The sequence below is a fragment of the Choristoneura fumiferana genome, chromosome 6 (assembly GCF_025370935.1).
Source record: "Choristoneura fumiferana chromosome 6, NRCan_CFum_1, whole genome shotgun sequence".
Lineage (NCBI taxonomy): Eukaryota > Metazoa > Arthropoda > Insecta > Lepidoptera > Tortricidae > Choristoneura > Choristoneura fumiferana.
The window spans coordinates 5,266,610-5,282,907 of record NC_133477.1 but is presented as its reverse complement, the minus strand read 5'-3'; the positions used below and the strand labels follow the sequence as shown (position 1 = coordinate 5,282,907).

At 42.3% G+C, this 16,298-nt stretch overlaps 2 protein-coding genes across 2 annotated transcripts; one reads left to right on the top strand and one right to left on the bottom strand.

Annotated features, from left to right (window-relative positions):
- The first annotated feature begins 6,585 nt into the window (after nucleotides 1–6,585).
- LOC141428544 (dual specificity mitogen-activated protein kinase kinase 6-like) lies at nucleotides 6,586–7,658 on the top strand. Its single transcript, XM_074088542.1, has one exon. It carries the CDS (start codon nucleotides 6,634–6,636, stop codon nucleotides 7,357–7,359), a length of 726 nt encoding a protein of 241 aa, XP_073944643.1. The 5' UTR covers nucleotides 6,586–6,633; the 3' UTR covers nucleotides 7,360–7,658.
- Nucleotides 7,659–9,872: 2,214 nt separating this feature from the next.
- LOC141428475 (transmembrane protein 94-like) lies at nucleotides 9,873–16,063 on the bottom strand (the record flags this gene model as incomplete). The annotated part of the gene is made up of 6 exons (XM_074088465.1): nucleotides 15,927–16,063; nucleotides 14,951–15,128; nucleotides 13,742–13,906; nucleotides 13,383–13,659; nucleotides 12,853–12,946; nucleotides 9,873–9,972 (listed from the first exon to the last, which is right to left on the bottom strand). Coding segments are annotated over exons 1-6 (951 nt in total), but the record flags the coding sequence as incomplete, so codon positions are not given.
- Between the last annotated feature and the right edge of the window lie 235 nt (nucleotides 16,064–16,298).

Sequence of the window (16,298 nt, the reverse complement as noted above, 5' to 3'; positions counted from 1 at the left end):
TTCCGCCTGTTCTTGTGCTGGCAGGCACACACGTGTATAGGTTAGAATCGCATTTTCTATCGCGTTTACACCCTCAAATCGAACTGAGTTTTCAAAATTTCTGTTGGTGGTGGTTTATAAGTGCTAGGTAAGTGTTTGTGTCAGTCCCGTGATGTCGAGTATAGGGATGACGAGCCGCCCGACAGGGGCGGGACTCCTCTGCCCCCAAACTTTTCCGCAGACCTCAATTACGTCCCCCGTGCTACCGTAAAGCCAGGTAGTAGCAAGCGCCCGCTAATATCCCTTCCGAACCCGATGATGTTAGCAAAAAAACTACGTCGCCAAGCGCCTCTAAACAACACACGTTTGTTCGACCAGGATTCGAGAATGGATCGGACCTAAAGTACTCGGAAAGTGACTCAGGCCCATTCGTAGTGCAGGTTTCATGTGAAATTCAAAACTCGCCCTCACATGTACGTGGTCTTAAAATGGCTCAGACAATTTACAATAGCAAAGTGTCAGGGATAAAGGAGATGAAAAGTGCAGGGAAAAATAAATTAAATATCTATTTTACCTCGCCCGGGAAGCAAATTTATTCATTGAAAATCCCGTAATAGCTCAACACAACCTAGTAGCAGCAATCCCGAGGTTCCAGGTATCACGCATGGGTGTGGTGCGACAAATTCCATTAGAATGGACTTTGGAAGAGCTAATTGATGCCATTGAATGTCCATCTGGAACAGGTACTGTTATAAAAGCCAGGCGTTTAAATAAAAAAAAGTACATTGATGGTAAACCATCTTGGGACCCAACCCCTACAGTGGTATTAACTTTTCTAGGCCAAAACCTCCCAGAAAAAATATATGTATACAGCATGTCAATTCCAGTTGACAATTACAAGCTCCCTACAATTCAATGCCACAAATGCTGTCGATTTGGCCATGTCAAAGACCAGTGCCGTTCAAACCCAAGGTGTGCCAAATGCGCCCAGAATCATGCAACATCAGATTGTACAGTTCCTGATTCGGATGTGACTTGCCTCTACTGCTCTGGTCCCCACATGCCACAGACAACAGATGCCCTGAATTCTCCCGGCAAAAGTCAATAAAAACAGTTATGTCGATTGAAAAATATAGGTTATGTAGAAGCTGCTAGGAGATTCCGTCCTGTCCGTACTTCATATGCGGACAAAGCCAGACAAAATTTTTCGCCAGACTTCCAACAGACCCCTCACTCCCAAATTGTAGACTCTCAAAGCCCTCCTGGCTCTCCCACTCAGTCATACAAAAAAACGGTCTACATTGAGCGCCGTCCTAGACCCCCCCCAGCAAATCCTATGATGCACAGGCTCACCAGGCTTTTACATATACTCCAAATCATCTCTCCCTAACGGCTGTGCTCTGGGATACCATGATAGTCCGGTCCCAAATGACAATTTGGCAGAATTGATCACCAAAATGCTGATAAATCTTCTATCGAAATTCTCGGATATAATACCGTACACTGTTCTAGAACCCTTCAGGGTCACATAAGCACTGCTATAAATAAAATCATTCAAGACGGCCAATCACAGCCTAATACAATGGAACTCTAGAAACATAAAAAAAAAAACATGAATTAGCATACTTAATAAACAGTTATAACCCAATCATCTTTGCCATCTCGGAGACCTGGTTGAGGCCTGGAGCTCTTTTTAGAGTAACTGGCTACAGCTGTCTCCGGGATGACCGAGATGATGGTTGGGCAGGTAGTGCCCTTTTAGTAGAAGGAATTTTCCTTTTTCCCAACTCCCTATCCCTCCCCATTCTCCCGGGTTAAATTTGTGGCAGTTCGTGCTCTCAACATTACCTTTGTTTCGGTTTATGTTCCACATCCTGCTCCTGCCCTTCTGCAAGAATTAACCACCATCCTGTCCTCCCTTCCCGCTCCATTTCTTGTTCAAGGTGACTTCAACTGTCGTCACACCATGTGGGGCTCCCATTGTTGTGACCCAGTCTCCACCTACATTCTAGACCTTGCTGATGTAATTAATCTGTGTTTTTTAAATGATGGAACTCCTACCCGCAGAACATCTCCTTTACAAAATCCAAGTGTCCCTGATTTAACTCTCGCATCTCCAAATTTAGTCCATTCCTTATCATGGTCAGTAACTTCCAACTCCCTTGGAAGCGACCACCTCCCTATTGTAATAACGTTATGCAACTCCTCCATCCCCACCCCCCTAAGCAAGAACCCCTTCTAAAATATAGGCTGCCTGGTGCAGACTGGAGCAAATTTCGAGAAATTTTGAATGATAATATCAGGAATATCCCACCTGTCACTAAGGACAACTTCTTGATCATCTATTCAAACTTTATAGTAGCACTCACATCCGCTGCCGATGATTCCATTCCACTTAAAAACTCTGCCAGGGAGAAAGTCCCCTCCCCGGCCTGGTGGGATGCGGAATGCACAGCTGCCATCAAGGAACGGAAGAAGGCCGAGACTCTCTTTGCAGCAGACCTATCTATAGAGAGGTACCTTGATTTCCAACGCATTTCAGCTCGCACTAAAAGACTACTTAGCAACAAAAAGAACAGGGATGGCGGTCCTTTTGTGAATCCTTATCTCCCAGGACTCCTTCAACCCTAGTTTGGAGGAAAATTAAGGCGTTCCGATGCTCGCAGAGTGACAACAACGTTAGCTCCAACTCTGTCTCTTGGCTTGACGACTTTGTGGCGAAACTGGCTCCTCCCTTTGTCCCATCCCAGGATGGAATTGGAAGTACTCTTCCTCTTCATCTCCATCTGACAGAATGAGTGAGCCTTTTAGCTATGAAGAACTATGTTGTGCCCTGGATCACCTTCAAGACTCCGCCCCGGGTTTAGATGGCATCCCATACTCTTTCTTTACCCAATCTCCCAATAGTGCCAAACAGCTATTCCTACAAATCTTAAATGAAATTTACTTGTCAGGAAGATACCGGAGGAGTGGAAAGTACAAATTGTAATACCTCTTTTAAAGGCAAACAAGGACCCCGCTGACCCGAATTCTCACAGGCCTATTGCTCTCTCCTGCGTACCTGCCAAAATTATGGAGCATCTGATTAAAAACAGACTGGAATGGTTCGTAGAAACCTTCAACAAATTGTCCAGTACTCAATTTGGGTTCCGAAAGGGTATGGGAACCATGGATAGCCTAAGCGTATTTACTTCGGACGTCAGAATCGCTTTTTCCCGTGGTGAGCATGTGGTTGGCGTTTTCTTGGATGTTAAAGCAGCTTATGATAATGTAGATCTTCCCTTACTCAGGCAGAAAATGCTCAATCTGAGTATTCCGGCGAGGACCATTAACATCATAAGCAATTTGCTTATGGGTCGCTCTATCCTTGTCCGCTGTAATGGAGTGCTAACCTCACCCTACTTCGTGTGGAAGGGACTTCCACAAGGTTCAGTCCTTAGCCCTCTCCTTTACAGTTTATATACTGCTGATCTCGACACCTCTGTCAATTGCTTCTGCAAAATACTCCAATATGCGGATGACATAGCTCTATACACGTCATCAAGATCGGTCACCGATTCTTCCAACTCCCTGAATTCTGCCCTCTTCTACTTAGACTCGTGGCTTAGCGACCACGGCCTCTCTCTTTCTCCAGAAAAAAGCAGTGTTGTCGTTTTCACCCGTAAAAGGGCCGTCCCTGAAACAAACGTTCAAGTTAATGGCCTGCCAATTGCGAACCACGAAAAGGTAAAATTTTTGGGATTAATTTTGGATTCAAAATTGTCGGGAGTCGACCATTTAAACTACGTCAGCCAAAAGGCGGAGAAAAATATAAACATCTTGCGTGCGCTATCTGGGGTCAGGTGGGGCTCCCACCCGTATAGCCAGAAGCTCCTCTATAATGCTATTATAAGAAGCCACTTTGATTATGGAAGCTTCCTTCTGGAGCCCTGTAGCAGATTAGCACTGTCGAGATTGGATAGGATTCAGGCCAGATGCCTGAGAATAATTACAGGAGCGATGAAATCCTCTCCAACCAAAGCTCTACAAGTGGAATGTCTGGATCCCCCTTATCACCTCCGTAGACAATACCTCGCTGATCGTTTTTTGTCCAAAACCCTTCAGACATCTCGCACCCCCTGCTCCCCATAATAGAGTCCCTTGCACAATATGTTTCCACCTCACCTTATTGGACCAATAAAGTGAAGCCACTGCTCGTTAACAGCTTTCAGAAAACACAAACCCTTCCTGTTCCACTCTTTCAAAATTATAAAAACCCACTTTTTGAAACAGACTATGATAGCCTGATCTATCACCAACTGTCCTTCTCAGCCTCGGTATACATAAAAACCAACCTAATGCTGACGGTTTCTTCAATAGGGTGATAGGAGAAAACTGGTCTGACTATCTTATCATATTTACCGATGCTTCAAGACTATCAGAAGGCGGCCCTGTGGGTGCTGCTGTGTGGATACCAAAATATAAAATAATTTTAAATTTTAAGCTTCCTCCTGGCAATTCTGTATTTTCTGGTGAAGCAGTGGCCTTGCTTGAAGCCATTCTTTTTGCCCACTCACATAAAATCTCAAAATCGCTCATACTCACAGACTCCTTAAGCTGCTTGCAGGACATTGTCAAGCGACCATTCCATGCTAAAGACAACTTCTGCATTACTTTACTAATTAAAGAAATCCTACACAAATCTCACCTCGAAAGCCTAGATATAGTACTGGCCTGGATCCCTGGTCACTGTGGCATAAAAGGCAACGAGACTGCGGATATGTGTGCTAAAGAGGCCATCGAATTAGGCTGTGATAAGTATAAGAAGTGCTTCCCACGCGACGTAAGAGCTCTCGCATTACCACAAATGCGTGATACATGGAACTCCTGCTGGCAAACTACTCGAATTTGTGTTGGTAAACATTACGGGAAACTCCAACCTGATCTGCCCACAAAGCCGTGGTTCTTTAAAACAAAATCGATTCCCAAAAATATCACATCCACTATCATTCGCCTTCGTCTCGGACATGTATGCACACCAGTCTTCCTCGCCAAAATACGGGTTCGAGACCACTCCATATGTGAATGCGGCATGGACGAGGGCACCCTCGAACACATGTTCTTCCATTGCTCCAAAATTGTTACCCCCCTATATGACCTCCTCCCTCCTGATATCCCTCGCCCTATCAATTTAAATTTCCTCCTTGCGATAGCGCACACTCCTCTTATAACTGTATTATGTAAATTTATAAAAATTAACAAACTATTTTTGTAGGTAGTTTAACAAAATTTATGTTTGTGTTGTCTTATTCTAGATTCTCATCCGAGTACCGCACGCCGAAGCTACCGTACAACGGCTAACCGATAGTGTCTTTTCCAACCTCGACATTGGCGGAATCATCGATAGTATCGATGGAGCTATACTTCTAAGAATTGAATTGAATTGAATACTTACGCTATTTCTTATCTATTTCTAACACATTGTATATTTCTAGCTAATTTTAATTATCACTATTGCACATAAATAGTGGCATAACAAGCAGGCTAACTTGGTTGCAATGCCTGAAATAAAACCGGCAGACCTTTTTTGGGGGCTGGGCTGAGGGGCGTCATAAAAAAAATGGCTGTATCCCAAGGGCATCACAGCACAAATAAGTTTGGGAAGCCCTGTCTTATCCACTACCCTTTGCCAGAAAGGAAAGGTGTAAACAGAGAATACAGAAAGCCAAAATTCAAAATTAGTGAACTTTCTTCATTGTGATTCAGAATTCATTATACATCCTTTAAGTTCAAGCATTTGATGCGAGTTGATTTGAAATTGATGAGAGTTGTACAATCACCTTGTTTATAGGTTGTAATAAGACTGAAGACCTTATTAATTTTCTTTTGGAATGTGATCAGAATTAGGACATCAGAGACAGGTATTTGGGTGGTATGGGCTTGTTCATTGGAGGTGTAAATGTAATCAAAAGTTAACCGCTTTCAGAAGAAGCAATGCTGATTTACAGATTCATTAGACTGGCCTTTGCATCCAGAGACGTGGTTTGAGTGCAAGGGAGAGCGTAATATCTGTAGTGTGGTGTATATAAGTGAGGCTCCCCATGAGGCTGACATAGTCACATTTGGTGTACTAAAGCCTCGTTAATATACCTATTGCCTATTGCTCACCTTGTAATATTTTTTGTGTATCTGTTTTCTGTATCGCTTACTATGTCTGGTGTACAATAAAGAGTCTTTGTATTGTATTGTAATATACTAGATTAAAAAAAAAGCAGAGATTTTTTACTTGAACTCAAATTAAACTATTTAGTTTATGCTTAAGCAGAATTAGAATTGCAATTCAACTTTTTTGACTGCTAAGTAAGGGTACCCAAATCCTGCCCCATTGCAAAAAGTTTGTGTATCCAGTGAGTGATGGGTTTATACAGTGCCGGTTTTAGCACTTCCAGCGCCCTGGGCGAGATTCCCACGGTGCCCCCAACTTTGGGAATTTTCTAGAAGGTATAGGCTTCAGGCGCCCCTTTAAGTCCGGCGCCCTGGGCGGTCGCCCCACCGCGCCCTACCCTAACTGGGTTTATAATAATATGTTGGAAGTGTCATCTCATGGTAATATAATTTTTTCAGAGAATTACGGCTTCTTTGAACACACAATCACAAGAACTGAAGCGTCTTCTGATGGATCTTGACGTGTCAATGAGAGCCAGTGCGTGTCCCTACACGGTACACTTCTATGGAGCCATGTTCAGGGAGGGTGATGTGTGGATCTGTATGGAGGTTATGGACATGAGCCTTGACAAATTCTACACCAAAGTGTACAAAAACAACCAGACCATACCTGAAAACATCCTCGGCAAAATTGCATTCTCAGTTGTGAGTGCACTGCACTACCTCCATTCCAAGCTGAAAGTCATTCACAGAGATGTGAAACCATCAAATATCCTGATCAACAGAGAAGGTGAGGTAAAAATGTGTGATTTTGGTATTTCTGGATATCTTGTTGACTCCGTGGCAAAGACAATTGATGCCGGCTGCAAGCCCTACATGGCTCCCGAGAGGATTGACCCAATGGGCAACCCTGGCCAGTATGACATCCGCAGTGATGTTTGGTCTTTAGGTATATCTATGATAGAGCTGTCTACTGGTAAGTTTCCATACAATACATGGGGAACACCATTTGAGCAGTTAAAACAAGTGGTCAAAGATGATCCACCTAGGCTTCCCAGTGGACAATTCTCACCAGACTTTGAGGACATGATCACACAATGCTTACAGAAAGACTTCAAACAGAGGCCCAACTATGACACACTTTTAGCTCACCCATTCTGCCAAGAGCACAGTCAAAAGGAGACTGATGTCTGTTCCTTTGTCACTCAAATACTAGATTTACCAGATGACTCCTAGTACTGGCGACTTGTTCATTTACTTACCTATAAGTACAAGTGTTTAGCAATTAACAATAGTGTAGGTCGATATTGGAGAATGCAATTAAAAATTGTTATTAACAAATGATGTATGTGTAACTATAACTGTAACTAGTGTTGATTTGTATTAATCATGTAATTGTTAGTGTAGTGTTAAACGGAGTTAACAATGACCTCAGATAGTGGCCTGAACAAAACAGATTGGTGTGTTAAGATGACTGCTGTGTATAATGTACATCACAAATTATTTAGTTTAAATAAACGATGTATTTGTTTCCACTGCGTTGTTTCATTGAATAAAACAATATTTTATTTTTAAATATTTATTCTAATATACTGTTTTTATCAAAAACTGAGTACTGAAAAACAGTAAGTACAAAATAGTCTAATATCAATATAAATACGTAAGTACAATGTCACTCCTCCTTAACTTAAAACTATACTGAAGAGCAAAAATAAATAGGAAAATTAATTAGTGTACTTTGGATGTGTAGTCCTAGCACAAATTTTGCTCCTCAGTGTAGTTAAATGGTGATCCGAGCGGCCCGCCGGCGGCCACGTCAGAGGGTGGCTCCTTCGACCTAGTAGCCTCGTCCGGGTCTCGTCCATTAAACAAAAGTCGACCTAGCGAGACTGTTCGGTCGGTTGGAAACCGATAAAAGCTCACAAAAAAGTTAAAATGCAAAGCGTAATTGACTAGAATGGCGAATTCATGCCTAGTTTCGTCCCGAAGTCCAGGCGGGCGCGCCTTTGGTTCCGCTCGTCGGCCCTGCAAAAATAATAACATTAAGACAGGCACGTACAGCTAACGTGTAAAGGCATTCCATTTTATGATGAGCTTAATAAAGTAAACGGTAGTGGTACATTTCGGGAGAAATTAATGTTTAGCAGTGGGCTTCGCAAGGGTACAACGTTAAATAAAGAAGGCCTTGATTCAAAGACGATACTTTCACATTTCTTTCCCCAAACCTCGGTGCCGTGCCGTGCCGCTCTGCCTGCCCCGCGGCTTAAGTGGAGTGGCCTAATGTTGCAAGACAATCTATTGGATAATTTGTTGAAACAGGCGTTACTTTGCGGAGGTCCTTGTGAATGAACTAAAACAATAACTTTGCGTACCCGCGACCTTATGATAGCTTCGTATATGCAAGAAATGTGTGTTCATGCAGTTCCTCCACCTCCACACTGTAAGAACAGACAAAGACACAAACCCATCTATCACCACCACTACACTACCTGACGCGTTTCGAACTCAATTAGAGCTCATCTTTAATCATAATTATATTTATTGCGATAACGGGTACAAAATGTACTACCACATGCATGGTGCAATATTAGAGCATCAGAACCGTTCACCATGCTACCCGTGTGGAGGTGGAGGAACAGTATGAACACATATACTGGAACACACACACTGGAAGAGATCCCTTTAAGGGATAAGTTCGCCTTTGTACATCTTATTATCCTGTGTTATGTTATTTTCATGTGTTTTATGTACAATAAGGAGTTTTACAATACAATACAATACATATTTCTTGCATAAACGTAAACGTACTTATCACAAGGCCGCGGATGAGTGAAGTAATTGTTTTAGTTAATTTACAATCTATTGGAACAACCCTAAGGCTCTCTAGGCAGAGTAGCTGACGCAGTTTGCACGGAGCGGGTAGACGCCTGTTAAAATATAGTATGAGCAGCGCTAATGAGGGCTATCGTTTTTTGTCTCACTAGATGGATGATGGTGGATGGTGAGGTTTTTAAGTATGGCTTTCAAAGTCTGTTATTACGGCGTGAAAACAAAGTTTAGATTAAAAACATATTTAATACATCTTAAAGCCGTACCATAAAAATATCGAGCATGCCACAGTGTTGCATAGTCCCCGTTTTGTTCGGAAAAAAGGGAGGACAAAGGTTTCCGAAAGACAAAACTGTCTCAAAACACAGACATTAATTGCCCCGGAACACATATTTGCCATAATTAATTTCAGGTATTGCAAAATATTCACAAAATTATTCTAATTATAAATAAACCCGCGTTGCTCACCAAAAACTATGAGATTTGACATTCGGAGACTCACGCTACACTAGCGCCTCTAGTGGTGAATTCATACGCGATAGCCCTCATTGCACGCGTCGTGCGACGGATTTTACCCGCATCCGCAGGCGTGGGTCCGCTCCGGGCACCCGCGTCAACTAGCGTAGCCCTAAGGGCGGCCGCAAGCATTTGGAATTCCGTATCGGAATTTGGAATTCCGAACCTAGTAATCTATACAAATCTATGGACCTACCAAATACAAACAGTAGTTTTCCGATTCGGAATTCCGCATGGTGGCCTGTGCGTACATAATTTAAAAAAACGTATGTGTGTGTATGTTGATGTGTGTGGCCCTAAGGAAGCAGTAAGAAGTTTTTGTAACTGACTTAATCTCCTGCCACTTGATGAGTTCGTTGAGCGCGAAGACGGCTGCGAGCGAGCCGGCGTAGCCGCCGCAGCCACGCGGGCAGCGCCGGCCGCCGCGCGCACAGCGCCCACGCCGTGCACGGCCCGTACCGCGCGCGCACCATCCACACGCTTATGGCCGTCTGCGACACGATGCTGTTCGAAATTAACATGTTAGGGTGTTCAAGTAGGTGTCAGCCGAATTTTAGTCATTTTTAACACCCCCCCCCTTCCCCCTTGTCCTACATTTTGCAGAAATTAGTAAATTAAATATTGGCTGACGTAAGCACCATCTAACCAAAACCCCCCCCCCCCCCACCCCGGCCCCCATGTCATCAAAAATAAGCCCTCCCCCGCGAACCCCACCCCCCTTCCGTGCTTACGTAATACTTGAATGACCCCTAGGCCGCAAATGGCTCTTTTAGGCTGCGGGATCCACCAATCCCTACACGTCTGATGATAATGAGGCGGGGACGAGATGTGAATTCAACTAATATGATTGGTTGAATCCCTACACGTCTCCTCTCCGCACCGCTCGTTTCCGCCTCAGAGAAGCCGCAGCCTTACATACCACTTTTTATACTACCCGCATTTTCGGAAAGACCATTGCCAAGCCAAGAAGAATGCGCCGCAAGAAACTAAACTTGGCAGAAAAACATTTTTTAAAACAAAATATATAATTACAATTAATTACGAAAGCTAATAAGTTAAAAATAATAATAAAAAAAAATACAAGGATGTATTGGGGGTACAGATGAAGTGAATAAACCGTTCCCATCGTAAAAATTCGGAACACACGACTACTTCCGAATGCTGCCGACGTATCTATGAATTATTGTATTAGTGACATGTGAGTATTTCTCAAAAAGCTGGCCCGTCATGAAATTGACAAGAAATCAGTTTTGTCAAGAAAAGATTAACCCTAAGGACGAGATTATAAAACATAAACTACATAAAACATCCAAAATTTCTTGACGTCAGGAAAACTTCACGAAATCTTGTAAGGAAAAAATTAATTTTGTAACTACATCAAAACTTTCTATTGGATCCAACAACAAAGATAATCTGACTTTTTATCACTTAACTTACCACAAGGTTTATATAGGTATAAATATATTTTAAATAAGTAGACAACAAAATTGAAAAATTGAAAAATGGACAACTTTGAGGAAATAGTCATGTTTGTATTAAATGAATTGGATAGTTACAGTTGTGGTCATATAATTAAGAACGATTTTTTATAGAGAAGATTTTTTCAAACTGACAAGTGTTACTAACTGTATGTATATTTTTGTACTTCTCTCGGTATCGTAAAACTTTTCCTTACTAGCGGTAAATTCATTTATACATATAATTGGCTAAAAAATAAATAGATAAACTTTATATATTACATCTAAACCTAGTATTACTACTTACTGGCTGGTCATATAATTAAGAACGCTGAATAGTTGATTTTTTATTCAATTTAAATAGAGAACGGACCGCCGCTTTGTGGTTTTAGGTTATTATTTGAATAATTTTGGCGCCATTTAGTGCCGTAAAAGTCTTAAAGGCGATTGCTTCATATAAAAACAACGAGGAAAAATAAAAGTTGTGATAAATCTACAAGAAAAGTAATACTAAAACTTCGCGACAAGAATTGGTCGTATAAACACATAGCCGATCATCTGCAATGTTCAAAAACTATGGTTTTCCACGCCATAAAGCATTTTGCTACGTATCAAACTACTTCAAATGTTCCGCGTGTACCTAGACAAAGAAAGTCATCTCGTCGAGATGATCGAAATATCGTTCGTTTGGCAAACAAAATTCTTTTAAAGGGTCTAATGAGTTGAGAAAAGAAATATTTGGCGAAAACAACCCTTCAGCAATCTCGGCACGCAGTATTCGAATGCGTATGGTGGAAGAAAAGTTGCACGAAGGATAGCAAGGAAGGTGCCTATGTTGAAACGGTGTCATAGGCAAGCCCGGCTTGCATTTGCAAGAAGATATGAAAACTGGACAGTCAGACAGTGGAAAAACGTTCTTTTTTCTGACGAGACAAAAATAAATAGGGTATGTTCTGATGGCAAACATATGTAAAACGGCCTCCAAATAAAGCATCCGACCAAAGTACACAAAAGTAACTTAAAGCATGGCGGGGAAATGTAAAAATTTGGGGATGTTTTTCTGGACATGGTGTTGGACCTGTTAGGCTGATAGAAGGAAACATGGATCAATTTCAATACAAAAACATACTGGAAGAAACAATGTTACATATGCTGAAGGCGTGCTTCCGGTTATTTGGACATTCCAGCACGACAATGGTCCCAAGCATACTGCACGTACAGTTAAGGAATTCCTCACATCGCAATCAGTTTCTGTCTTAGATTGGCCAGCCCAACAGCCCCGATCTTAGAGCAATAGAGCATCTTTGGTGCGAAGTCAAGAAAAAAGTTTCAAATCGACAGTGTGGCAATTTAAGAGAACTGTATGACGTATTCTTAGAAGAATGGAACTCTATCTCTCTTGCGAAATGTCAAAAATTGATAGATTCAATGCCTCGCCGGTGTAAGGCAGTAATAAAAAGCCGTGGACATGCTACTAACTATTAATTTTAGTGAAAATGTATAACATTGCTTTTTTTTTCTGTACAAACTTCACGTTAGTGTGATTTAAGTTAATCTAAGTTTCAAATAAAAAAACTTTCGAACCGTTCAATAAATCGTTCTTAATTATTTGTCCAGCTTCATTACTATTTGAATTTGTTACTAAAGAGAATAAAAACAAAATTTGAGTAAAAATGACAGTAATTTTATTCTTTATTCTAAATCCCGTTTGCTCTATTCATGTGGCTATTTCATAACGTAACTAGTTACTTCTAAGAAGGACCCACGACTACACATGACATGATTTAGTTAAAAATAATCTGGAACTTCAAATCGTTCTTAATTACGTGGCCACCACTGTATAATCTAGAATTCCCCGCGCCAAAGACCCCGAATGGGCGCGATTCGTTGATACGTATACAACTAAATATTATATTTGTGAACTTACATCACTAGAACCGCGGCCGACCACACTTTGTTACTCCAGAAGCACTTCTGCCATATGGAAGATTGTCGATGTACAAATGATAATGATATCACAACTGAAACAAAAAAATAACACCTACATGGCGGCGCACATAATTCATTGATTTTTTTAGCCACACTGTGTCACTGACTATTCAGTTGGTACAACAAGAGTGTCAATTATAAGATACTTCACTGCCCGGCCACGACCGTTACTTTTCTGAAGGAGAGGTATGAAAATTCAATTTTTAACCCACGACGCAAAAAAAGAGGGGTGTTATAAGTTTGACGCCGATGTCTGTCTGTCTGTGGCATCGTAGCTCTCAAACGGATGGACCGATTTCTATACGGCTTTTTACGTGAAAGTGACTTTCCTTGCGGTGGTTCATAGGAATGTTTGGCAAAAATGGATTCAGCCGTTTTCGAGATATTGAACATTGAAATGACAATATCGGAGGTTTGCAACTTTGTTAAGTTTACAATGGTTATAAAAATATTTGTCCTGACACTTACTTAAATGCAAAGTAATGAGCGCTAGCGTGATATGCTGCGCCAAGTAGAACCAGTCGTAGAAATCGTCGCCCCAGCCGTGCCAGCTCTTCTGCGACAAGTCGTGCGCCGCCGAGTAGTTGCCCACGTTGATAGGATACACGATCCAACACGCGGTCGCGTTGGTCGCGGCGGCGATCTGCTCGCAGAAAGCGCGCAGTGTAAACCCGTAGAGGACTAGTATCGCGATCACGGAGGGAAGGAACTTGCACGCGTAGCACCAGAATACGAAGAGGATCATCTGCGGATAGCGAGAAAATTGTTAACTGGAATATTGTTCAGTACCACGGGCGCGAAGGCCAGCGCTGGCAGTACACACGCACCTGCGCGGGACGGGTCAGCTGGGGGCGCGGGCCGGCGCGCTGCATGACGCCCGCGTCCACGGGCGCGAAGGCCAGCGCCGCACCCAGCAGCGCCGCGCTGCCGCTCGCCAGCGCCGCGCCACCAGGGCTCAGGACCATCGGCAGGAAAGCGTACAGGGACCCCACCTGGACATGACAAGCACCTTAGTGTTAACTGAAAGGCAGCCTTGGAGAAGTTTAAACTTAGTGATTCCTACAATTGTTCATTTTATTTGGAAAATCCACCGCTCGCGCTGCTAGGCAGACTTGACACCCCACACTTCAGTCTACTCGTGACTACGGCCACTGCAATGTGGTTGAAACGTCGAGGTAAATATTACTCGTGACTATGAGTGGTTCCCTAACGCATCCATTTTTAGGGTTCCGGAGCCAAAATGGCAGAAACGGAACCCTTATAGTTTCGCCATGTCTGTCTGTCTATCTGTCCGTCCGCGGCTATGCTCAGGGACTATCAATGCTAGAAAGCTGTAATTTTGCACGGATATATATGTAAACTATGCCGACAAAATGGTGCAATAAAAAATATAGTGTACCTCCCACAGACGTAAAGTGGTGGTGATTTTTTTTCCCACCCAACCCTATAGTGTGGGGTATCGTTGGATAGGTCTTCTTTAAAACCATTAGGGGTTTGCTAAGATGATTTTTCGATTCAGTGATTTGTTTGCGAAATATTCAACTTTAAAGTGCAAATTTTCATTAAAATTGAGCGTCCCCCCCCTCTAAAATCTAAACCGGTGGACGTGGGTGGACGGAAAAATTTAAAAAATTTTGGATCGTAGTAAGTTTATCAAACTTACAAGGAAAACTATAACGGCTAAGTTTTCTTGAGAATTAATAGTAGTTTAAGAGTAAATAGCAGCCTAAGGTATAAAATATACCTAAACTTTGAAGATTCCGTATAAAATACGAAATCCTTAGAAAAATATTACTTATTTTTTTTGTTATGGCTACGGAACCCTATTTCGGGCGTGTCCGACACGCTCTTGGCCGGTTTTCAAGACTAACTGCATAGAACACCACCTACCTATTTGTGTTTTTACTGTGTTTTCGCTGTTGTTGTGATGTAGTGTGTTTCTTAATGTCAATAAATGTTGTGAGTTTGAGTGTGAACAGGGGGTATTGATGTCAGGGAATCGACTGGTTGCACGTTGCACTAGAGGGTGCACTCGCCTGCAGCACGGCGATGAAGCAGACGCCGCACATCCAGAACTGCGTGGAGTTCCACAGACTGGCCGTGAAGTGCCGCGACATGGTGATCAGCGTGAACAAAGAGACGTCCGCGTCGCGCGCCATCTGTGCCGCGCAACACAAACTCATGACTACCACAACCAACACAAACTGTGGTGTTCTAGAAGAACGAAATGAAACACTCTGTACGGCTGCTGAAGTACAACCCTTTATTTCATAGCTACCCTCCATCCTCTCCACATGCATTTGATATATGCCCTATCTTAATAGGTAAGCAAACAAATAATAAACAATTATAACTAATAACAAAGAATAGTTAAGACAAGTCTGTACTTGGGGCACTTGATAACCCTCATGCGGTACATACATTAATTTTATGAAAATTAAGTAAATAATTGTATTCCTTAATTAATCAATTACATCAGATAAACTTTACTGTGAGAAAGTTTAAGGAGTAACTATTATCATATTAACTATAATATACAATGCAATGGCTCTTTATTGGACACATAATATAATAGAGGTAGGTAACATATTTTGCCTCTTGTAAGATGAAAAAATACACATAATTAAATAAGTAACATGCTTTGGACTTAACGTTTTAGAAGTACCTACCTAGATATGTTTATGATTTTGATTTTAGTATCCCCATCGATCTGGTGGACGAACCTGCCTACCGGAGCGTGTGACGTAACATTTGGTTGTGCTGTCTGTGTTGGTGTTGTGTTTTGTGTTATTGGTGTGTTGTTTATGACGTCATCATTTTCCCCAAAGTCATCGTAATATTTATTAGTTGTTTGGTTTTTATGTTGAGTTAGAGATTTTGACTGAGTGGAATGAGAGGTGCCTGATTTAGGTGTTTCGTGGTGTGCAGTATTTGTGTAAGTATTTGTTATAACGTGGAGTGGCAATGATGTGTTGTCTTTCTGCGATAGCGGGCACCGTCTGGCGTAGTTACCCAGTATGATCTAGGCTGCGATGCTGCACCTTCGATGTGCGCTGGCACCCATCGTGCTTCACGGGTGGGGTTTGGTTCTCGGATGTGCACCTGTTCACTCTTTTCAAGAGGTCGAAGCGGTCGAGTTCGAGTATCATAGTATTGTTTAGCTTTTTGACTTTTTATGACCCTCAACTTCTGTACTGCTAACCGCACGGGTACCTTCGGCGAAAGCAGTTTGTCGCTTACGGGTAATCTTGTGTTTAGCCTGCGTCCCATAAGCAGCTGAGCCGGCGAGTACGTCTCTCCAGTGACGGGGGTGTTACGGAAGTTTAAAAGTGCCAAGTAGGGATCGGAGCCGTCACTTGCAGCCTTTTTCATTAGTTTTTTAAT